Here is a 25,232-nt window from a genome sequence, read left to right as displayed (position 1 = left end):
TCTTCCACCTTACAGTAAAGGATGAGCCTTTGCTGCCATTCTTTTTAGATTACCACTGGACAGCATGTATAATGAATATACTAGTTATCGTGTTGGTTTCCAAAATTGTTTGAACTCCAGATCTCCTGTGCCACGACAGGAGTCTTCAGCTATGGACATCAGTTAATCTCCACCTCCTGAAGTGCGGGGACGTGAGCAGAACCACTGCCCTCTTCCTCCCTGTCTGCACGAAGTGACAACGCTTTCCTCTGCCTCTCCCGCCGTCTCCAGGCTTCTCAAATTCCCGTTCATCTGGAAGATGTTCTGGATAGAATTCCTCCCCAGCCCACCCCCCTAAAGCAGTCAAAATGAGGATAGACTCATAAACTTCTTTTAAGTGCTTTAAAACAACCCAAGATAAAACTTCAAAAAAAATGGCCCATAAAATCTGTACTTTTTTTGTTCCAAAAGGTGGAGGCATCTCTTGTACAAAAAAAAAAGATGTAATTCACTTAGATGGACAAGGTGAACCAGTTTATTCTGCATGATTTGTGTACATCTAGTTAATTTGATTAGTTATCTATACAGTAACAGACCCTTAAAATATTTCCAAAGGACAGCTATAGAAGTTTATTAATAGATAAGATTCTTTAAGAAATGTAGAAAGTTAGAGGCTGATAAGTGAATTTTCAAAATTGAATTCATATTATTTAGTGAGTGTTTTGTATTCATTAAATATACATGGGAAACAGGATTTTCACCGTTTTGTATTTTTTTAGATGAATAGCAGTCTTTGGTCACCTTATAAAATGTGTTTATTTTCACTGAATAAAATGTGACAAAGTATATTCTCTGATTTTTAAAAAAGTGAACTCTTTATTTTAGCTGGACCAGCTATTCCCTCAGTGGTGGCATATCCGAAAAGGAGTCAGACCAGCACTGCAGATAGTGACCTCAAAGAAGATGGAATTCCCTCCCGGAAATCCGGCAGCAGTGCTGTTGGAGGAAAGGGAATTGCTCCAGCCAGTCCCATGCTTGGGAATGCAAGCAATCCCAATAAGGCAGATATTCCTGAACGCAAGAAAAGCTCCACCGTCCCTAGTGTAAGTATTTTTGGACTGTAGAATTTTCCTAGGTTTATAGGGTTGAAACAGTTGAGACACAGTTGTTCCAAGCTTGTCCTTTTGGCCCCCGTTTTCTCCTTTGCCTGCCTGGAATGCCTTCCCTTCTAGGCCCCTGGACCTAATCACAACCTGTCTCTGCCTCCTACTCTTTCCCTGTGAACTCCAGTGACCTTTCATTAAGGCAGTTGTCACCGTTTCTTGTTGAACTGCCCCTCTCCCACTAGGGAAGTGATTAGGTCCTTTGTGTCAAAGACTGGTTCCAGTTATTCCAGGTGCTGGAAAGAGTTCACAGTCTAGCAGACTGCAGACAGAAAAACCTAATGGCGTTTTGTACATAGCACCGAACAGTCTTCACAGGACTCTAATGATTAGTAGCAGTTGATTGAGGACTGTGTTAAGTGCTTTCCCATGTACTAGCTAATTTAGTACTCACTCTGCTGTGTACCCACTCACATGTCTTCTATATTCAGGTGAAGAAAATGCTTAAGATTATGTTGCTGACCTGGATCCAGCTTTTAATCTCTACCCTTAACCAAAACTCCCCAGTATACAGGTAGTCAGTAAATATTTGTTAAATTAAATTGAATTTATTCTGCTTCAGAAACTTTTCCTGTGAATTGAAGTATGTTCTTTCTAACCTAACATAGTAAGATTATTCTTAGCACTCCTAGAAGTAATTTTAGAAAGAATTTTCAGAGCGGTGAACAATGTTAAGGGTGTTCTAACCACATTTTCTCCTAGAAGCATGATGAAAACATAGCCCTGCCTTCACACCCCTCTCAGCTCATCCCCACTCCAAAACAAAGCCTCGTATGAGGAACCTGTGGGAAAGCTCTGCCTCTCTCTCTGGGAGTATTTCATTTGTACTGGGGATTCTGGAGGATTGGGGTGCATAAAGTTGCCCAAAGAGTTTTACATGCTCCATAACATTTCATCCCTGTCCTCTTGAAAGTATATCCCTAGCATTATCAGTCACCCATATTTGCTCATTTATTTACTTAGTAGCATTATAATTTTCACCCATTAGTCTTCAGAGTTTCTCTGTACATGTGCTGCCCAAGCTTTATGTTTGTATAACTGTTGTTCTCAGGTGATAAAACCCCTTAGTTGTTACTTTTGTTCCTTGCTTTTTAATTTTTTATTTTGAAAATGAAACTAGTGGATCACTCCCTCTTCCTGCTTTAAGTCATTTGTAAATTGTTTATGTGATCATTACAGTTCAGCTTTCAAAGGCTCTTAACCATGACATATTTCATTTTTTTCTGCGAGAATAAAGGGTAGAGGTTGCTGCTCCCCACTCCCTTTTCTGATCTCTTTGACCACTGCTGTTGCTATTTTAATGTAGTTTTATTTAAAGATTGTTTGTGTCCAGATGACTTACTTATCATAGTACTATACTTAACTAGTTTCAGGCTCTCAAAGTTTTACAAAAACTAAAAATATTAACTTAAGGGATTATTTTTACACAGATTTTACAAACCAGTAGGGTTTAGAAGGTGTACAATTATTTTTAAGACAAAAATTCTTTTTTTTAATAGAGTAATGCTGCATCTGGCGGAATGACGCGGCGAAATACTTACGTTTGTAGTGAAAGAACCACAGCTGATAGACACTCAGTCATTCAGAATGGCAAAGAAAACAGGTATGAAATTTTATCTGTTTTCAAGAAAATTTGTTTTTCCAAACGAAGTGGAAACGCGTTATTTACGTCTCAGTTTTTATGCTCAAAATTCAAATAATAACAGTAAGTATTCCCTAAAGGTAAGTTAAATTTGAATGCTAATATTTAGCAAGATAACAGGATTCCAGATTTCTCTTTCACCAGAGCTTCATCCTCATGGCCGAGTATGATTGAAAAGGTTGAATTGAACCAGAAAGATTTCCTAGAGGAGATAGGTGTTGTTAAGCTGTGACTTAATTGTAGACCACTGAATAGGGAAATGGTGATTCTTCTGTGTACCTTCATAAGTTTTTCCCAAAGGCTGAGAGGTGGGGAGGCTAGGACCTGAGGCACAGAGCCCCACCTCTGGAAGGTGTGGCACACATGGTGGGGTGGGGTAAGCATTAGGTCAAAGCCAGAGGTTGACCAGAAGACCCAGTGGAAGCGAAATCTCTACCTTAGAAACACACTGGAGACAGACCCCAGAAAAAGGACATTCCAATGTTCTGAAGGTTTTTAACCTGATTGAGAGGCAAGCATACATAGGATAAACATGATTTAAAAGACTTACAAAGGAACACATCAATAAGGAGCATGGTTTTGTGCAAACAGCTTTCTTGGAGTTGTAAGAAAAGAAGTAGAGTCAGTAAAGTGGGGTTAGTTAATTCCAGCGACCATGAGGAAGAACCAGGGGAAGAGAAAAACACAGAAGAAATGGGGTTGTGAGGGAGTCATTAAATATAGTCAGTACAGAAGAAATTTCCCAGAGTGGCAGGTATTTTGCTTCTTTCTTTTTTGAATAGTAGTGTCTAAAATCAAATCCAGAGTAATGAGATAAAAGTCAAAGTGGAGCAGATAAGGTCCTGAGGAGAAATCCATAAAATAAGATCACGTCATCTTTTGTTGTGTCCTGGCCTCTCTCTAACTTGAACATTGTGTGGCCATGTCATATCCCTATGTCTCAGAACAAAATTGTTCATTTTCTTCTTGTGACATTTGCTTTCTGAAATTGCATCACAAGGTTTCTGTTTCCTCTAGGGAGAGGTTTAATCACTAACTTCTCTGACAGCCTAAGTAAAAAGTCTTCTTTCTTCCTTCATCCTTAAAAACCAAACTTTTTCTATTCCACAGACCCCTTAAGTTTGAATTAATATGAAGGTAAAGGTTTGTTATGTAAGGTTATGTTGATTACTCACTTTTTTTAAAAGAAATACTTGCATCTGGTGTTCTCTTTGCTGAGTCTTAAGGGTATGTTTGTTTTAACTTCTTTTTACTTATTAGATTAAAAACTTAGACTTAATTGGGTTTTGTAGCAGCTGGACTGGATACTTTACTTATAGATAATGATTGGTATATTTGTTCAACAGTAGTTTACTCTCTGTGGATTTTCTTTTATGACAGTTCTATTCTCAAATCTATCCAGTTTCTTCTGGTTCAGAAGTGATTTCAAAGAAGGAATGAGAAGTTTCTACTGTGTTATGGGTCTCAGTCCGTAGGCCTAGAAAAATGCTGTTTCTTGACCCTTCTTACTTTTAGAAATTCTTCTAGATCATTGAGGAAGTATTTTATTAAGCTCTCTTTGAACTTTAGAATATGTGATTCCCAGAGGTACAACTTTTTAAGGGTATTTTTGTCTAAGAAACCATTGCCTAACACAAGATCCTAAAGATGCTTACCTACATTTTCTTCTAGAAGTTTTATAGTTCTCATTCTTATATTTATGTCTTTGATCGGTTTTGAGTTAACTTTTGTATACAGTGTGAGTTAGGGGTCCTCGTTCATTCTTTTGCATATGGATATCCAATTCTCCCAGCACTATTTGTTGAAGAAACTATTCTTTTCCAATTGAGCGGACTTGGCAGCGTTGTGAAAAATCAATTGGCCATATATATGAGTGTCTATTTCTGAACTCTCAGTCTGATTCCATTAGCCAGTATTATCTATCCTCATGCCAGTACCATGCTGTTTTGACCACTATAGCTTTGTAATATGCTTTCAAAGTCAGGAAATGTGAGTCCTCCAACTTCATTCTTCTTTTTCAAGATGTTTCTGGCTATTCAGGGCCCCTTACCCTTTCAAATAAATTTGATAATTGGTTTTATCATTTCTGCAAAGTAAGCTATTGGAATTTCGATTGGGATTGCATTGAATCTGTAAATCAATTTGGGTAGAACTGACATCTTAATAATATTTAGTCTCCCAGTCCATGAACATGGAATGTCCTTCCGTTTATTGTTTACTTCTAGGTCTTCTTTGATTCCCTTTAACAATATTTTGTAGTTTTCTGTGTACAAGTCCTTTATAGCCTTGGTTAAATTTATTCCTAGATATTTGCTTCTGTTCAGTTGCCATTATAAATAGAATTTTTTTCTTGATTTCTTCCTCAGGTTGCTCATTACTAATGTATAGAAGCACTGCTGATTTTTGCATGTTGATCTTGTATCCCACCACTTTGCTGAACTTGTTTATTAGCTCTAGTAGCTTTGCTGTAGATTTTTTGAGACTTCCTATTTATAGGATCATGTCATCTGCAAATAGTGAAAGTTTTGCTTCTTCCTTTCCAGTTTGGATGGCTTTTATTTCTTTTTCTTGACTAATTGTTGAATAACGGTGGTGACAGTGGGCATCCTTGTCTTGTTCCAGATCTTAGAGGGAAAGCTTTCAATCTTTTACCATTGAGTACAATGTTATCTGTGGGCTTTTCATATATGCCCTTTATCATGTTGAGGAAATTTCCTTCTATTTCTATTTTTTGAAGTGTTGTTATCAAGAAAGAATACTAGATTTTGTTAAATGCCTTTTCTGCATCAATCAAGATGATTATGTGGTTTTCCGCCTTTGTTTAGTTAATATAGTATATTACATTAATTGATTTTCTTGTGTTGAACCATATCTCATATCTGAGATGAAACCCACTTGATCATAGTGTGTAATTCTTTTAATGCTGTTTGGATTTGATTTGCAAGTATTTTGTTGAAGGCTTTTATATCTATAGTCATAATTTTCTTTTCTTGTAATATCTTTATCTGGCTTTCTCATACCTTCCAATAATACCTCTTTGAGCCTTTTCTCCTTCCTTGCTAGACCCCATCCAGGATCACGTATTACATTTAATTGTCATTCTCTCTTTAGTTACTCTTTTTTTTTTTTTAATTGATTGTGAGAACATGTATAGAACATAAAATTTCCCATCACAAACACTCCCAAGGATACCATTCAGTGTGATTAATTACAGTAGCAGAATTTTGATCTCCTCACCACCTTCATTACTAAAACTTTCTTCTCTCCCCAAACGGAACCCTGTACCCTCTGGCCATTAATTCTCTATTTCCCCTGTTTCCAGCAACCCGTATTCTAATTTCTGTCTCTATGACCTTGCAAATTCTTTGATTTTTTTTTTTGTAGTTACCATGGGACTTAAATTTAACACCTTGAATGACATTATTCTTTGCTTAGATACCAACTTAATTTCAGACTTATAACGGAGTATGCTCCTGTACCCCTTCATCCCACCACCTTAGTGTAGTCGTCACAAATTACGTTTATACATTATGAGTCCAAAACCACTGACTTATCATTACCTTTTATGCCTTTATATCTTATAGGAAGTAAAAGAGAGAGTTACAAACCAGGACTGCAATAATAGTGGCATTTATATTCCCCCATGATGTTCCCTCATTGGAGATCTTTGTTTCTTCATGTGCCTTCAGTCTGTTGTCTATTGCCCTTTCCTTTCCCCTTCAGAACTCTCTTTAGCATCTCCTATAGAGCCAGTCTAGTAGTGACAATGTCTCTCAGCTTTTGTTTATCTAGAAAAGTGTTAATTTCTCCTTCATTTTTGAAAGAGTTTTGCTGAATGGAGAATGCTTGGTTGGCAGTTTCTTGCTTTCAGCACATTAAACCACTGCCTTCTTGCCTCCATAGTTTCCCATGAGAAATTTGGGTTTTATGTTTGTTCTAGTTGGCTAATGCTGCCAGAATGCAAAACACCAGAAATGGGCTGGCTTTTATAAAGGGGGTTTATTTGGTTACACAGTTACAGTCTTAAGGCCGTAAAGTGTCTGAGGTAACAAATCAGCAATTGAGTACCTTCACTGGAGGATGGCCAATGGTGTCCGGAAAACCTCTGTTAGCTGGGAAGGCATGTGGCTGGCTTCTGCTCCACAGTTCTGGTTTCAAATGGCTTTCTCCCAGGATGTTCCTCCCTAGGCCGCAGCTCCTCAAAAATGTCATTCTTAGTTGCTTTTGGGGCGTTTTTCCTGTCTTAGCTTCTCTGCAGCCAAAGTCTGCTTTCAGTGGCCACCTTCAAACTGTCTCTCATCTGCAGCTCCTCTCTCAGCTCCTGTGCATTCTTCAAAGTGTCCCTCTTGACTGTAGCTCCTCTTCAAAACATCACTCACAGCTGCAGCTGCCACTGAGTTCCTTCTGTTTGTCAGCCCATTTATATGGCTCCACTGATCAAGGCCCACCCTGAATGGGCAGGGCCATGCTTCCATGGAAATATCTCATCAGAGCTATCAGCCACAGCTGGGTGAGGCACACCCCCATGCAGACAACCCAATCCAAACGTTCCAACCCAATCCCCACCAATACGTCTGCCCCACAAGATTGCATCAAAGAACGTGGCTTTTTCTGGGGGACATAATACATTCAAACCAGCACAGTGTTCTTGAGGTTGCCTTGTATGTGACACACTGCTTCTCTCTTTAGGCTTTCAGAATTTTCTTTTTATCATTGACATTTGCCAGTTTGATTATAATGTGCCATGGGTGAGTCTGTTTGGGTTTATCCTGTTCGGAGTTCATTAAGCATCTTGTTTGTGTACATTCATGATTCTTATTAAACATGGGAAGTTTTCAGCCATTATTTCCTTGCATATTCTTTCTGGCCCTTTCTTTTTTTCTCCTTCTGGGACCTCCACAGTGACTGTGTTGGCATGTCTGATATTGTCCCACAGGTTCCTCTGGCTCTGTTCACTTTGCATTTGCCTGTAAAGTTATCTTTACCAGTGATCTTTATTTCTTCTTGTGGCTTTGAGTTACTGTCTGGTCTCCTTTTAGCCTAAAGGACTCCCTTTAGCATTTCTTGTAGGGCAGATCTTTTAGTAATGACCTCTTCTAGCTTTTGTTTATCTATAGATGTCTTAATTTCACCTTCATTTTTGAAAGACAATTTCTAACTCTTGGTTGACAGTTTATCTTTAAGGACTTTAAATATGCCATCCCACTGTCTTCTGGCCCTTGTGGTTTCTGAGGAGAAATCCACGGTTGATCTTATTGGAGATCCCTTGCGCGTGGCGAGTTGATTCCTCTTGCTGCTTTCAAAATCCTTTCTTTGTCTTTGGATTTTGACAATTTTGCTTTAATATGTGTTGGTATAGATCTCTTATAGTCTATCCTGCTTGGATTTCATTGAAATTCCTGGATGTGTATATTCATCTCTTTCATCAGATTCGGGAAGTTTTTGGCTATTATTTCTTTAAATCTTTTTTTTTTCCTGTCCCTTTCTCTCTCTCGTCTTTCTCGGACTCCAGTGATGCATATATTGATTTACTTGATGGTGTCCCACAGGTCCCTCAGGCTCTGTTCTTTTTTTTTTTTTTTTTTTTTTTTTAATAATATACATATATATTCTCAAGGCCTTATTGTATTGTACTTATTAATTTTGTAAATAAGGGGCCAATGGAGAATAAACATTTAAATAACTGAAGCTGAGAAATTGCTATTTGGGATATAATAAGCAAATTATTTCATTCTGTGGTAAAAACTAGAATTTGTCTTCAGGAAAGGCCATTCTCTATAGGTTTTATTGCACAGGAGCTTTGGTCATTATCATAGTTTGGCTTCAACAGGAAGATATAAACCCTATCAAACCTGACTCAGTTTCTGACCTTCAGGATTTCCAGATTTTTATCCTTACCGTCTTGACTGTAAGAAATACTACTGATTCTAGATTCTAGTTATAACTAGAACGGTTCAGTCCAAGGTAAGGAACCCAGGAGGCAACCCTTAGGATCAGGAATTTAGCTCTATAGAACTGCCTCAGACCCATCAAAACTGTTTCAGTCCCCAAGGAATAGATGAAAGTACATTCTCCCACCCACTGTAAATAATGCAAAGAGGTGTCCAACTAAAATTTTATCAAGAGGTATCATTCTCATTTTGTAAATGAAAGTAAGGTTCAAGTTTGCTAATTAGCTAAGGCCTCCACATTTCTCCTTAGAACCTGGTTAAGGTGGGTTCCTGATGCTGACTGTGCTCAGTCTACACTCAGATCAAAGAGTCTACACTCAGTTCAGAATCTACACTCAGACCACAAAGGAAAAGCATTTGTTAGCATTTAATGAACCTTCCTTCTCATGGCTTCAAGCCACAAGGACACAGGCTCCCCCCACACCCTTGATCTTCTCCTCAGCTCTTCTGCTGAAGGATTTGGCCTTCACGATGACAGGCTGCTTTGGGAGCTTTCCCTTCCCCAGAACTTTGTAGTAGCCGCATTGCACCACATCAATGATGGGAGCAACTCCAGTCTTGTTTTTAGCAGCATTTACCTGTGTCTGCTCACTGACTAAGGTCCACAATTTATCCAGGTTGACAGTTGGACAGAAGCTGTGGTTCCTCTTCAAGTGATAATTTCTCATACCAACCTTCCCAAAGTAACCTGGGTGATATTTGTCGAAGTTGATGCTGTGGTGATGCATGCCGCCAGCATTACCCTGGCCTCCCGGATGCTTCCAGTGTTTGCCGATACAGCCGTGGCCATTGCTCACGTGGCCCCAGAGTTTCCAGGTCTTTATCAATCTGGAAGGCATGTCGGCGGCCGAGACAAAAGAGAGCTCTGTTCATTTTTCTTCATTTTTCATTATTTCTCTTCCACTGAATAACTTCAGTAGTCTTGTCTTTAAGTTTGCTGATTCTTTCTTTTTCCTGTTCAAGTGTGCTGTTGAATCCATCTAGTGAGTTTTTTCATTTCAGTTGCTCTACTTTGCAGCTCCAAAATTTGTTTGGTTGCTTTTTATAATTTCCATCTCTATCATGTTCATACATTTTCCTAATTTCCTTTAATTCTTTGTAGATGGGTTCTTTAGCTCATTGAACATATTTAAGACAGTTGATTTAAAGTATTTGACTAATAGTTGTAATGTATGAACCTCTTCAGGGATGGTTTTGGGCAATTTTATTTTCTTGTGAATTAGGCCATACTTTCCTGTTTCTTTGTGTTTGTTTGTTTGAGAACTGTACATTTTAAGTCTTATGCTGTTATAACTGTGGAAATCTACTTCTCCCACTCCTCTGGGATTGCTTATTTTTTGTTGTTGTCATTGAGGGCTAGAGCCCTCAATTTGTGACTTCTTAAAATTAATTTTGTTCCAAAAGGGCAGGCTGGAAAGAGAAAAGAGTTTAAAGAAAAAGAAAAAGGAAAAAAAAAAAAAAAGTTATTGCCTGTTTAAGACTCCTCTGCTGCTCTTTCCTGAGAAGGGGGTCGGAACAGTGGCTACCCTCAGAATGGGTCTCCCAGGCATTTGAAGCATCTGTTCAAAAGCAGTGATCAGCAGTCAGACCATACACCCATGGATTTTGGAGGCCCAGGTCCCTAGAGCCTATCCTGGTACCAGCAAGCTGCCCAGGAGCCCAGGCTGCCGTCCCCACTGCTGCCTGCCATGTGACAGGGTGGAGGGGATCATAGTCGCTGCCTGGAGGGGGAAATTCACCAGTATTTACAGTAGCTCACCAGCCTCTTCCCTTAGCTCTTCTCTGGGTGCTGCACTGTGTTGCACTAGTCTCCAGAGTTTAAAAATAGTTGATTTATCCAGTTTCTGCCAGGTCAATAGTTTTATAGTTGTTTTGGTGGAAGGACTGATTCCTGGAGCTTCTTCCTCTGCCACTTCCCACATTTCTCTCCAAGAAGGTCATTTTGATAGCAGACATGCTGAAGGACAACCTACCTTCACTGTAATTCTCCTGATATAATTTTTCTGCCTTCTTCTGATGTCACTTTCTGAAAATTGCCCAGTTTCAGCATTGGATAATAGTCCATATCAGCCAGGCATGCAAAGGTTTGATTATGTCTTCAATTATATGGCTATCAAAGTCGTGTGAATTTATAGTGAGTCTTCAACTACTTAGTATATATCCTCTTACGCAGTAGATGCCTAGTCAGTATTAGCTTTCCTCATTAATAATAATTAATAATAATAATAAACTCAGGCGTGAAGGTGACAGATTTCCTTAGTTTACGCTGACCGTATCTGATCCCCTGAGTTAATAATGTTAACTCACATAACATGTACATGTACACCCTGTCCCTGCTTTTTCATAGGCTTTTAGGAATCTTTATGGGAGCATTTCAAATGTATTTATTTGATTGCCCCAAAAATGTGGCATGATTTCATTATAGTGAAAAACAACAGAACCTTTTCAGCCAAGTTTTAGGTATTCAGTGTAGTAGGTGAAATTTCAAAACCATGAAGTGGCTTCATTACTTTGTTCACTTATCCACCTGTCCTGCATGAGGCCACAGGTATTCAGGGGAGGAGGTTTGATCATAGTTAACACATTTGTCTTTTGGGTTATATTTTTAATTCTGCCTTTGCCCAATCCCTGACTATGCTTTTAATCAGCAGTAAGAACCTTTCGTATCAGAATGTCCTGATATGGCATAGAGGCCATATCAGACAAACTGAAAGTACCTGTTCTTTAGGAAACTTGACTGGATTAGCTTTAAAAATAAAAGAAAGGTAATCAGACATAAAAATAAAACAGTTGGGAAAATTAATAGGCACTTAGTTAACTTCGTGCAACTTCTTAAGAAAAACTTCACTGTTTCTATAAATTTAGGTTTAAAAGCATGTTTCTTTCTTTGACTCAGAACTACTAAAAGTGTAATAGAGCTACTGCTTTGCCTATGTAGATTGTTGTGGGCTTAGACTATGAAATAAAGCCATCAGTTTTAACACTTTCTTGGGGTGAAGGGAATATTGAGCAATTTTTCACAAAATCCAATTTGATGAACTTTTAGAATGCAGCTCATGATGATGGTGGGGCTATCTGTTGTAAATAGAATTTTTGTGAATACAAACTTGAAATTTACTGGGTAATTTACTGTCTCCTAAATCAAGGTGCTAGGCGTGCTGTGGAAGTTAAGAAAATAAATATATTTTGTTATTACTTGTTTTTTAGAATTCTTTTGATTTGATAAGAATTAAATTTCTAAAGCAGTAATCCTTAATTGTAATTGCTTTTAGAATTAGTATGTAAAAGGTTTTATAATGAAAATATCAATGTACATTTTCCTTATAGAAAGGTCTAACTTCAAATGAGGCTCAGTTTCTCACGGAAAGTATCTGTCTAGACAATCTTGCCATGCTTAGTGGCCTCACAGGCCTGTCCTGCACTGTCGGGTCAGCAGTGTGCCTCGTGAGGATTGCATTTGGCACCAGCTTGCTCAGGACCCTGACTAAAGCCTTTCCTTTTGCAAAGTGCTTCCTTCTCCAAGGTCTTTGGGACCATTTTTATTCTCCAGAGAAAAAACCAAACAACCCCTGCTGCCCTTTCTCTTCCTGATTAGGGCAAGAACGTGTCAGTGACTGGGCAGGGGGTGAAGTGTGTTGACCCTTGACCTGGCCTGAAGGATAATAGAGTATAAAAGCTGACTATATCTTTCTGAAACTTAGAAAACAAAAGTATACGTGTGTCTCTTTGTGTTTGTCTATGTCTGTGTCTGTGCGTAGTACTCTCTGTGTTATAGGTGACAGGAAACCCAGTCCAAACTGGCCTAAATAATAAAGAGCATCTGTTAGTTCTCAAAGCTAAAGTCCAGGGTCCCTCTCGTATTCTGCTTCCTGTGCTGTGGTTCCAGTATTGGGCTCTGGGCAGCCTCAGGCTTAGTATCATCCTACATTCAGCTCTGCTCAAACCAAAGGTCTAGAGTTGTGTCATTGGCCTTTTGTGGTCTGGCTCTTGGCACATGCCCATCTCTGAACCTCTCACTAGCCAAGGTAGCTGGACAGAGTTTAGGGCAAAGACAGCATCATCTGAAGCCCAGAGATTTAGAATTGGGAATGGTTCCCTCCAAGCACAATTCAAATGCTATTGCCATGGGGAAAGAATGACTGCTGAGTGACAAAAACAATGAGACTGAGTATAGTTTTATGTGTATAAGGCATTTGTCTCCAGTTGTTCCTTGACTGTATTAGAGCCACTCTCCCGAGGCAGAGGGCAAAGACCTGCCTCCCTCATTTAGAGCCCTCAGAATTCTAGTGGCTAATTTCATTAACTTTTTCAGATAAGAAATCATTTGTTGAGTACCTGCTCTTACTGAGGCTTGTGCTAATGCAGGGGTTCAGCCTTTGGGGAGCTCAATTTGGGAAGGGTCCCTAAAGTGCAGTGTGATGTGCAGTGGTAGGTATGTGAACCAACCATGAACAGAAGTGATTTGGCTTTCCATAGGAGGGCGCGCCAAGGAAGGCTTCACGAAGGGTTTGACTTGAGTCACATTCTAAAGAGTGGGTAGAACGATGCCAGGTCTGCCGGCAGGGAGGATAGCACCTTGAACCTTGTACGCGATCAAGGGCTTGCAAGTCATTAGAGGGGCAGAAAGTTGGGTTCCAGGAGGAGGACTGAAGGTAAAGGCTGGAGAGAGGGGGGCCTGGACTGGATGCCTGAGGGTGGGTGCTGTGAATGCTGAGGTAAGAAGTTGGACTCAGTCCCGAAGACTCCGTGAGCTTCTGCAGAGGGATAAGCAGATGCGTAACAGGGTCGGATTTGTGGTTGAGGATGTCCTCAGCTGTCTGCTGGATGGGGTGGAATGTGTGAGAGTGAAGGCAGGGAGACCAGCACAGAAGGATGCTCATGAGCAGGCCTGCGAGCATGACGAGGCTCTGCACTGTGCCGGTCGGGTGGAAGTGGAGAGGGTGGGCAGACCGGGGTACTTCAGGAAGTTGACTCCAGCAGCATGTCACAGCCACGTGGAGATGGGGAAGGAGGGAAAGAAAGAACCTGACGGTTTCTAGTTTTGAGAGGATTTCTGCAGAATGACTAAAAGACTGTGATCAGAATCCTAAATCCCTGAGTCTCCTTAGTTTAATCCTTAAGGAATAGAAACTGCCCCTTTGTAATTTCAAGTATGTGATAATAAAGCTGGAATTTGGGAATAGTGAGCTGTGATGAAAGGCACATAGTTTTGCCTGTAGCTGTGTCGGGTGAAAGTGCACATTTCTAGCCACTTCTGTCACTCACTTTGTTTCTCTATTAACAGTTAATTTGCCCTCTGTTAGTTTTCCCATCCTGAAAAAAAGAGGCTCTCTTACCCGCTCTAGAAATTTTGACTAAATTATATTGCTAATAACAATTTAGGATGCCTTGATACATAACAACTGCAGTTAATAATACCCATAATTTTATCAATTCACTTAAAATATGTTACCATATTTGGGGAGCAGATTGAGAGCACAGTGTGCTCCTGTTATATATTCACTTTACACTTGGGTGGGGGCGGAGACATCTCTTTTTAGGGTAGGCTTTGCTTTATGCATAGCTTGAAAGACATCAGTCTTCTCACATAAGCAAATATTCAAACATGTAAGGTGTTATTTTCTTTTCTTTAAGGTCATAAACTTTTTAAATTACTATTGAACAGCTATGAGTTAGCAATGGCTCCAGAATCCCCAAAACAACTTTAAGAGACTTTTTTTCTTTGACAAAAAATGAGGTGGTTTGGGGAGGAAGGTCTGTGCTTTACATTGCAGGTTGCTCTTGTGATCACTGGTCCATCACACTGTCGTTTCTGCCTCTGCCTGAACCCACACCCCCTCCCAGCCTGACAGAAATGCTCGCTTATGCAGCTAGCCCTGCCTCGGTGTGTGCCACATCTTCCACCTGTATTCGGCTGAGACATCAGAAGTCGATGTCCATGTCAGCCTCTGGGCACCCCAAGATGATGTTACCTCCAATAGACAATGAAGGAGATAACTTCAAGGCTATGTAAGAAGAACTCACATTCCTTGTGAGACTCATGTGTTCCCACTGCTTCTCAATTTGTGCTGTGGATTTTATAGTCCAAGATTTTGTTAGTAGTCTACAAGGTTCATGTGATTTTATTTATTTAAGTACATTCCGTTTCATGGTGTCCATCTGTGTGTGTTCACATGCTTTCGCATACTACAAAGAGAATAAGAAATCCCCTCTCCCCTCCAGGTTGCTTTCAGCATGTGGAAGTTTACAGTGCTTCAATCTCTCGTGTGCTTCTAAAACTTTTTAGTTGCCGGTTCTTCAGTTACATCAGCATATGCTTCATTTCTTTTATATTGGCAAGGTTCTCTGCATGTAAGCAATTTGAGAGGGAAGCAAAAGGAAGAAGCTTGAGTTAGCCATTCTTTGTCCTAGAATTTTCCCTACATTAGTCTTGTCCTTGAAAATATCTGTGGACTTTTCCTTTAACTCTGAGACTTTGCTTCATTAGATACTATTTCTTTGGTACCCTTTCCCATTTAACTTACCTTTCATTCCTAAGTTCTGTAAACTACCTTTTGGATCTATATTTATTATAACTGATTTTCTCCCCTGTATATAAAAGGTGTATTGGGATTGTAAATTTTTGTGTGCCATGTTTGCCACAAAGCTGGGATTTTGAGAACAAAAATGTCAGTGCATGTTATTTTCTGATCTCGTAGCACTGTTCCTGATCAGAGAACTCCAGTTGCTTCAACACACAGTATTAGCAGTGCAGCCACCCCTGATCGAATCCGCTTCCCACGAGGAACTGCCAGTCGCAGCACTTTCCATGGCCAGCCCCGGGAGCGGCGGACTGCAACATACAACGGTCCGCCTGCCTCACCCAGCTTGTCCCATGAAGCTACACCACTGTCCCAGACTCGAAGCCGTGGCTCCACTAATCTTTTTAGTAAATTAACTTCGAAACTAACAAGGAGGTAAGTGCCAAGTGGCGCAGGTTATTTGGGAGTTAGCACACATAGCAGAAGGAGAAACGTCTTCTGTTTTATAAAGCCACTGCCCAAATATTTTTCATTTGCTCTCTAACTCATGTTTTTATAGTTGTATGTCTTAAATAGTTGTTTCTGTAATTTAACTTTAACCTTAAAACCTTTTAGAAAAGAAATTACAGATCTCAGAGTCTTTTCACAATACTTGGGAGTTTTATATTGTTTTTAAATTACCATTCCTTTTGATCACATGTCAGTCCACGTAGTATGTTCACTGAGGTTTAGCAAAACCCCCAGTGTGGTGTCGGTGTAGGCAGCAAGGCTTGCTCAAGAAGTAATCACTGAGTAGTCATCCCTTGAAATGTAGAAGAAGGATAGATTTCCTCCTCTCTGACTCTGTTGTCATTAAACCTTGAAATTGTTCTATCCATCTCAGTAATATTGAGAGCAAAATTTTGGAGATAAAAATCTTGGTTTATTCTCAGAAAGAAATGAAGTATCTTGTGGATGAAATGCTTCAGGTGTTCAGTAAGCTGTCATTTAAACTGTATGCTAAATACCACTTTTCAATCCCCTTAATTCCTCAAGTAATTTCATTTTATATTAGATCACTCATCTAAAATTTAGGCAAGTCACATTAAACTCTCTTCCCCTAGATGATCTAATTGTTAAGAATTTTGGACACTGGATTAGGGCAGATTTCTGACACCCAGAAGCACTGAGTATGCTCAGAGGCATCAGAAGGTTTCTAGCCATCCTCCTCTTCTCTTCTACCTCTTTAGTAAGACACCCCATTCCAGAGTGGGCAGAATTACAGGATGATCTGAAGGGCCTTGGCAGTTTGGGAGCACCCAGTTGTGACCAGCTAGAGACAGTGAGTTCAGGCCAACAGGAGTCTGGGACCCCTCCGAGTAGTCCTTCCTTCCTTTCGAGGCCCATCCTGGGGGCTGTCCCAGCCTCTCTGTCCCCACCCTCCTTCCTCAGGGACTGAACCAAAATAGAATCTGCCTCTGAAACGGTTGATAGAAGATGGAGCCAGTGTTGAATGCCTGGCTGTTCACCCCTGGTTTTGCCCCTCATCAGCAGGGGTTTCTCTGTGACTCCCCAGCCCAGAGGGCATATGCAGTGGTCAGGTTCAGCAGAGTTAGCCTCCTGCCTGTGCACTTTAGTCTGCAGTGGGCTCTTTAAATAAAACCTTGCACATAATGAAAATCCTGGAATTTATTGTCTCCTTTGTGTTCTTTTTTAGTCAATTATCATCGACAAAAATATCAGCTGTCATTTGCTGAATGCTTACTTTGTGCGCATATACACAGACACACACACACACACACACACACACACACACACACACACACACGTTCACATACACAGCCGATCCTCATTATTCACAAATGCTGTATTTGCAAATTCACCTATTGCTAAAATTTATTTGTAACCCAAGAACCAATGCTCGTGGCGCTTTGGCACTTTGGCAGTGGTCCGTAGACACATGCAGAGGAGCGGAAAATCTGAGTTGCCAGATACGCACAACCCCATCTGAGGTTGGACAAGGCAACATCTGCCTCCTTGTTTCAGCTGTCATACTGGAAATAAGTGTCCTTTTCGTGGTATATTCGGTGCCGTGTTTTCACATTTTTGTGCTTTTTTTGGTGATTGTGCTGGTTAACATAGCCCCCAGTGTGGAGGTGCGGTCTGCTGTGGCATGCCTTATGCAGAAAAAAGGTGTGTTAGAGAAGCTCGGTTCAGGTGTGTGGTATAGCACAGCTGGCTGTACGTTCAGTGGTAATGAATCAACAGTGCATGTTGAATAAGGTGTCTTTAAACAGAAACACACATAAAACAAGTTTGACCAAAAATGTGGTGGCCAGAGGCTCCCAGGAGCCGGACCCTGCATTTTGCCCAGGGGCAGTGGTTCAGTGTTCGCTGAGTCAGCATCTGTGGAGCTTTCTAGAACATAACTCCTGTGAATAATGAGAAGTAGCTCTGCGTGTGGGTATGTGCACTCACCCAGTGTTCACAGTCTGCCTTGTGGAGTGGATGTTACCCCATTTTATAGATGAAGAGACTAAAGGTTTGGTCCCTTCAAGGTCCGGCAGCTGTTGAGGCGCTCGATCCAGATCTCTGCCTCCAGAAAGGGCCCTTGAAGCTGCAGCGCTGCACTCCCGTTAGGAACTCAGCAGAGTGCTGCTGGAGACACAAGTCCTTTTCCCTCATTTTCCAACAGAATATTTCATGTATTTGAATTTAAATTGGAGACTAAGATTTCCAATTAAAAAAAAAAAATCTAGGGTTTCTTATTTTACAGTTTCCAAGCAAGACAGCCCCAGTTTATTGCAGAAAGGTAGTCCTTAGTCCCCTTAGTATTTGTTAAAGCTTGCAGACAGAGGTCTGGAGTCTTCCTTGGTACTACGTTTCACTTATAGGCAGTTCTGTTAAAAACAATCAAAATCCTTGCTGCTGCAACGTCAGCATCCTGTCCTTCCTTTAGCAGTCATTGCAGGTGTCAAGGTGCAGTGCCTGAAAGGCTGCACTGGTCACGCTGAGATGCCGCCAGGGAGAGGGCCAGGAAGTGGGTGTCTGCCCAGAGCAAGGCTTTCGCTGCCTGCAGCCGGGCCCAGACACAGGTTCAGGGGCACCTGGGCTCTCAGGGTTTGTCCACATGCCCTCCTCTTTCTATCTCCAGGACTTCCTGGGGGGAGGTGTTAAGATAAGAGAAGCAGTCCTATGTTACTCGACCAATAACACTTTTCACAGGTCAGAAAATCAGGAAATGAAAATATGTTTTAAACACCTTTTTAATCATTTTTCAACTAAGGTAATCTTTTAAATAATACCACTCTATATTTACATAGTATGTAATTATTTACAACATGTTTTCACATGCATGATCTTGATCAACATGCCTGTTACCTTACTGTGTACCACTTTTAATCTAATTTTCAAGTGGTTAGCAGTTATTTACAGTAGTTGACACATTTTTTAAATTGGTCAGTTAATATCTGAGGCAGTGTCAACTAAATTTTTTAAAAATCCATGGAATTCATTAATTCAGTGAGCCATTCAGCAAATGTATATATTGAACGCCTGCTGTGTCCAGTTAAAGAACTGGGCTTGAGAAATATAGAAATAATAGAGGTTAAAAAAACATGGCTTGCACTTGCCCAGGAAAGCTGACAGAGCGTGGTCGTAAAAACCTGATTCATGTTTTGAAATTTCTTTTGTCAGTTTCTGTTCCACACTACCTAATCATACCCTTAATTTTTTTTTAAAGAGCAGAGTCACTCTTTTAAATACAGTTCTTTCAGTTTATTACATAAAACATAAAAATAATAGCTACACTACCTTGTCATTTAACTTTCATTTGAGATGAGAAACTTTGAAAAGTCTACTTCAGGTTAAATCCCGGTAACTTATTTTTTTCCTTATAAAGTGATTTATGTAATACTACTGTAACAAACATGCTTTTAATGTTTAAATCATCTCCCTGAAATAAATAATGAGCCTCTTAATGGTTAAACATTTTATAATGAAATTTTTAATATTTATTTATAAGGTGAGATTTTTGTCCATGAGATTCTGAATTAAAGAAATGTTATTTCTTACTATAATAATACAAATGATCTAAGTCATTTAACACAAGATGTTGAATTTTATTTTCTTAGAGTATATCCATCTCTAGTTCCAAAAGACCTTAAACAAATTTAATTATTCTACATCTGATGTCAATATTTGCAGCTAAATTTTTCCTTACAAGTACAGATTTTTTTTACATTTCTAATAAAAAGATCATATATTCATTTAATTACCTTTAATAAATTTACTTTTTCAACAAATGTTGCCATTCAGTTCTTCACTGGCCAAAAGAGGGGCCCTGTTTTATTTGTTGTTTTTCTTTCTTTATATAACTGCCTAGATTTTCTATTTAATTTGCGCAAGTCATTTTTGTTAATTTTTTTTTTTTTGGCTTAATTTCTTTTAGAAACATGTCATTCAGGTTTATCAAAAGGTATGATTTATATATACACATTTTTTGCAATCCTCACCCCCCAAATGGCTCCTGCAATTAACATCAGGTTTGGCTTTCTAGCCCTGTTATTTTCTTAAAAACTAAACTTCCTGCTGAGAACTAAATACCTTATTTCTTTTAAAGGAAGCTGAAAAGAAATACATTAACTCTGTCAGGCATTTTAGAGGGACTGTGGCACCCTGTAACGAGGCCTGTGCATGCTGTCTGCAGTTTCTTTCTTTGGTAGAATTATTTAGCATCCAAATAATCCTGTCCTGGTACTAATGACACCTAGCATGCTCCTGTGGGAAGAATGAGATGTTCAGTAACACTAATGTCCAATTACTGAATAGCCACAAGCATGGGAAAGGTAAGTGGTACTTGGATTCATCGTCATTTTTATTTCACTGAGGATTGAATTAGCAAAGGCCTTAAAAGTGACAGGAAAATTAGATATTCTGATACTGGAAACAAGCATGCAGTTCAAATCTACAGCGTCATCTGGTTTGACTTCTTTAAAAATTACGACATAGGCAGCTGCATAGCAAAAATGTTTTAACATTCCGGAGTTGAAGAGTAAATAAGAAAAATATTCTATCTAAAAGCCACTTTTCCATCAAACACTGAAGAAAGGTCTCATTATTTTTACTTAAACCACTGTAAAGTAACTGTTGTTTGTAATTGATATAGATGGTTTTTTGTTACGACAGTCAAGGAATCAAAAATGTTGCTCACTGTCTCAGCATTCAGCCTTCTGAGGCAGGACAGCTCCGCTCAGGTCCCCTCACACCCTGGTCCCTCAGCTCTCCCCAGAGGGCCGGGCTGCTGTACTTCACGTCTGTGACACCAGAGGGTCACTGCAAACTTTCCTGGCTGAGCTGCTTCTCAGAAACTGTGGGGCAGGGCTTTCTTCCTGTTGGAATTCTACTGCAGGATTTTTTTTTTTTTTTTTTAATTGACCTTCCCAGTTGCCAAATTTCTCTTTGGACAGAAACCTTTGTAATCGAATGTAGAATTTAACTGATAGCCTTGTTGCCTTTTTAAACTGTGGAGGGTGGGTACAGAGCCTGAGGGACCCCCGTCTCAGGCTGGCGTGGGCTCACTCGGGAGGGATGCCCATCGCAGGCGGAGGCCTGGTGCAGCCGGCTCCGGCCAGACTGCGGGGAAGGGCTGACGAGCCCCACAGTGTTCACCTTATGATGTTTGTGTGTTCATGTGTGGGTGGTCATGTATCGGTGTGTAAGATTTCTTTTCTCTTTCCCACTCTCTTTGCTTCTACCTCTTCATTGAGGCTTCCAACTGAATATGAGAGGAACGGGAGATATGAGGGCTCCAGGTGAGGGAAATGACTTTTATTTTAAATGTTTTTTAAGTATTTACTTTGTTTCTGTGGCAGAGGCAACACTCTTTTCTGAATGTTCTGCGTCATTGCTGCTCAGTGTAGGTGTCTTGGTGAAGCCTGCCTTGACGGAGGTAACACAGCACTCAGCTGGGAGAGAGAAGTGCCTTGGCTGGGCCTGGGCCTGGGCCTGTGGGCCTGGCTCTCGAGGCCACGCCACTCCCTGCTCGGCCACGGGAGGGCGCCCGCGCGCTGTGGCTGAGTTCCCTTTACGAACTCTGGGTCCTGGGTGGCTTCCACCTTCCTGCCCGGGGTTACAGCCCGAAGCAAGCTTTGTGAGGCGTAGGAGCACGGGTAGCAAGAAGCCCTTGACCCATCGCTGCCAAGGAGTAAAAGCAGAACATTTAATGGAATTTTCATATTTCAAATTAGCTTTGTTTTTTAAGAATGATTATTCTAATAGGATGTTTTGAATTTTGAATAACTGTTATTGCAGGTGTTTGGGGGGGGGGTCACCAGAGGGGCTTTAGGACTCTGTGTTCTGGATCTCCTCCACTGATGCCGTTTGTCACACCAGTTGCCACCATGCTGGTTCAGCTCCTTTTTATCCCATTTGCTCTCTTGCTAGTCTTTCTAAAGCACAGCTCTGATCATATTATTTCTGAATGAAAGTAATTCTCATTCAGCACCCATTGCCTGACAAATCACATCCATTCGAGGGCCTGCATGCCATGGTGCGAGTGGCCTTAGCAACCCCAGCTTCCACTGCCCCGGTTAGGCTGAGTGTGTGGTAAGCGCATCCCAGTCCCACTGCCTCCAAGCCTGAGCAGGCTCTCCAACTGTCCCAAGTGTTTTCCTGTCCATAGTAGGACCTACCTCCTGGTCCTGTGAGGATCAGGCCAGACAGTACAAATAAAGCCCTGGCGCTGGGCCTCCAGGCATGTGCTCAGTGAGTGCCAGCAGCTGTCACAGTGACGATGCTGTCCTCCGGTTCTAGTCAGTTTGTGCACTTCATCGTGCCCCTAAACTTATCCTGTGCTCACCTGCGTCCTTGCCTTTGGTTACTGTATTCCCTCACTCAAAACAAAACTAAAACTCTCCTCCCCTCCCCTTACCTCCATCGTATTTTGTTGAAAGCCCATGGGCTCTTCCTAGTGCTCTTTCCAGATGCCCCCTCCTCCAGGAAGCCACTTCCTCGTCATCCTGCTCTCCTGTGACCCTCTAGTGTACTGCTCATAACTTTTCCTGTGCTACTGCTGTTTCCTTTCAACCCCACCTTAGTTCTGAGAGCTTCTGCTCATTTTTATAACCCACTCAAGTGTCTCACAGCATTTTATACATGGGAAGCTTCTAACCGCTTTTGATGGATGTGAACAGGTTGGTGATGGGGAGCACTGTATGCCTAGGGGAACCCATGGACCACCCAGTGCTGGATGGATTTGCCATAGGATTAGATGTGTATATATATTGGGTGTTTGTAACGCACAAGAGTGTTAGGTGCGCGTGCGCACAGTCTTCATGGAGACATCCAGATACACACACGTGGAAGTGCAAATAACAGTTTGTAGCAATAATGATTAAATGCCAAGAAATGGGAAGAGAATAGGTGCTCTGTTTTTGGAGCTCACACTTTGTGATGACCCCACGCACATAGCCGTCAAGTGGGGCCACTGCAATCCTCAGGAGACAGCTGCACTTTAACATTTCATGTTTCTGTATATTGCAGTGATAAGATAATGTCATCTAAGAATTGCCTTTGAACTAAAATTGGAAGTTCAGATTAGAAAAATGGAGAGAAGGAAAAGAATTAGGATGAGTGAAGGTAGGTGACAGAGAGTGACCTGTCCCCACACTAGGCTGTATAGTCAGCATCTGGCGCTCTCCGATGTGTATCTCCACCCAAGCCATTTGCAGGGGAAGTGGGCACTGAATCACCTAATCCTGAGTAGCAGTGAACAGTACAGGTTATAGTGAGTGAATTAAAAAGGGAAATTGTGGTAGCAGAAAAAAGAAACTGTGGGCAACCAGAGGCGGCGGCTGGTCTGTTAACACCTCTCCTTCCCGAGCTGTTGTGTGTGGTTTATGATTTGGGGGGGTTGGGAGATGGGGTGGGGTAGGTGTATATTCTTCTGAAGGAACAGGTTACTAAACGTGCATTTGCAGGGAAAATAGGTCAGTTACTAGATGTGCTCTATTGAAGATGTTGGTTGTTGCACTAGCTAGAGTAGAAAAGGTTGATTTTCCTGCCCAATTAAAAATAAACCTGCTACTGTGCATTTCAGTCGCAATGTATCTGCCGAGCAAAAGGATGAAAACAAAGAAGCAAAACCTCGTTCCCTGCGCTTTACCTGGAGCATGAAAACCACTAGTTCCATGGATCCCAATGACATGATGCGGGAAATTCGCAAAGTCCTGGATGCCAATAACTGTGACTACGAACAGAGAGAGCGTTTCTTACTCTTCTGTGTCCATGGCGACGGGCATGCAGAAAACCTGGTGCAGTGGGAGATGGAGGTGTGCAAACTGCCAAGACTGTCTCTGAATGGGGTCCGGTTTAAACGGATATCAGGGACGTCCATAGCTTTCAAAAATATTGCTTCCAAAATTGCCAACGAGCTAAAGCTGTAACCCAGTAATTATGGTGTAAATTAAGTAGCAATTTCAAGTGTTTTCCTGAACACCAGTGGAAATGTATAGAATAATATTTAGGCAATAACGTCTGCATCTTCTAAATCATGATATTAAAGTATGAGAATGAGCGCACACCTGGGAGCGAAAGCTGGCCTTTTTTATATAAATGCACTACATTAAAGCTGTGTGACACGTGTGCCCTCTGTCTTCTTTCCCCTGCCCTGAAAGTCAGCGTGTGGCCCCGTCTCAGTGAGCTGCCTCCTGTCTGTGTGAGGTGGGCAGTGTGCGTGTGACGCGGTGTTTGTGGGGGCCACACCCTTACACTGGCAGCCAGAGTTACTAGTACCTCTGTGGGAGATCATTTGGTGCTAAAACATTGAAATTGCCAAGGGGGGAAATACTGAATTACTACTAAGAATTACTTAGGTGATAATACAGGTTTACAGTTCATGCCTGTGGTTTTGTGTTTGTTTTTGTTGTTTTGTGTTTTGTTTTTTTTTTTTTAGTGCAAAAGGTTTAAATTTATAGTTGTGAACATTGCCTCTGTGTGTTTTTCTAAGTAGATGCACAAAATAATTAAAAATTCACTTTTTCTCAGTAAAATCTTGCATTGTCTCCTAATACTGTGTTTAAGACTCAGATGAAGGCAATCACTAAAACTGTGTTTCTCTTCTATCACCAAGTTGAACAAAAGCAAATGGGAAGTGTATGAAGGGCTGGGGCCACTTTGTCCTTAGCACAGATCTCAACATTTTGTAATTGCTAGCATCTTTTTTCCCCAAAGGCAATAAAATGAGAAGACGACCCTCCTATTGACTTGAGAAGGCAGGGAATCAGGAATGGCTGGCAGCTGAAGCGTGCCCTCTGTGGAGAAACACCAGGTCTTGACGGTTCTGGGTTTGTTCTCCATCAAGTATGTAATTTTCCTCTCTCGTGTTTTTTGTGATCCAGTACATGAATCATATCTACAGCTTTTCCCCAAAAGGTTATGACTTCATCAAATGGTTTGATGCTCTAATCAAATGGGGAAATTGTCACATTGATTGGTATGCTGTTTTGGGTAATGGGGTTTTTTTGTTGTTCAAAGTGTGGCAGTCTGGACAGACCGTCGTCATTCATTCAGCAGGGATCCCTGCTGGCTTTAACGGGATGGCAGTCGGTAAACAGTGATAAGTAAGTAACTTATCTAGTATGGAAGAAGACGGTCAGTGCCACGAAAAACATCACCAGGTGGGGTAAGCAGTGCCCAGCACTCAGGCACTGGCAGGTTGCCATGTTACATAGGGCGACTGATGGGGTTGTGGTTCTGGAGCCAAGAGCTGACTGTGAGGGAGGCAGCTGTGCAGACTTCGGGAGAGCGGCATCTGCAGAGGCCCAGGGCCTGCCTGTGGGTCTGGGGCAGCAGGAGGTGAGGAGATGCCGTCACAGGGCCTTGTTGGCCATTGCAAAGGCTTGCCATTTACTCTGGGAGACAAGGCGGTGAGGGTGAGGTTAGGGGGCAGGGTTTGAACAAAAGCATGGCATGCTCTCAGTTAGGTTTTCAGATGATT

The 25,232-nt window shown here is 41.1% G+C and overlaps 2 protein-coding genes across 7 annotated transcripts in view; one reads left to right on the top strand and one right to left on the bottom strand.

The window, feature by feature from the left end:
* MARK3 (microtubule affinity regulating kinase 3) overlaps positions 1 to 23,878 on the top strand; it is a 136,598-nt gene extending 112,720 nt beyond the window's left edge. For 3 of the 6 annotated variants that reach the window (XM_037831770.1, XM_037831773.1, XM_037831768.1), the window contains 6 exons: positions 865 to 1,082; positions 2,642 to 2,745; positions 15,434 to 15,691; positions 19,686 to 19,712; positions 21,004 to 21,048; positions 23,334 to 23,878. In XM_037831770.1, coding sequence (XP_037687698.1) covers positions 865 to 1,082; positions 2,642 to 2,745; positions 15,434 to 15,691; positions 19,686 to 19,712; positions 21,004 to 21,048; positions 23,334 to 23,679 — 998 coding nt within the window. In that variant the 3' untranslated portion in view covers positions 23,680 to 23,878. The remainder of the gene's footprint in view (positions 1 to 864; positions 1,083 to 2,641; positions 2,746 to 15,433; positions 15,692 to 19,685; positions 19,713 to 21,003; positions 21,049 to 23,333) is intronic. The other 3 variants (XM_037831771.1, XM_037831769.1, XM_037831772.1) reach the window with 3 other exon arrangements.
* On the bottom strand, positions 9,100 to 9,574 carry LOC119531039 (60S ribosomal protein L27a-like). The gene has a single exon (XM_037831775.1). It carries the CDS (start codon positions 9,572 to 9,574, stop codon positions 9,128 to 9,130), a length of 447 nt encoding a protein of 148 aa, XP_037687703.1. The 3' UTR covers positions 9,100 to 9,127.
* Positions 23,879 to 25,232: the final 1,354 nt, after the last annotated feature.

Source organism: Choloepus didactylus, chromosome 4 (genome assembly GCF_015220235.1).
Source record: "Choloepus didactylus isolate mChoDid1 chromosome 4, mChoDid1.pri, whole genome shotgun sequence".
Lineage (NCBI taxonomy): Eukaryota > Metazoa > Chordata > Mammalia > Pilosa > Megalonychidae > Choloepus > Choloepus didactylus.
Note: the sequence above shows the minus strand (reverse complement) of the source record. Positions and strands in the feature narration are given on the sequence as shown.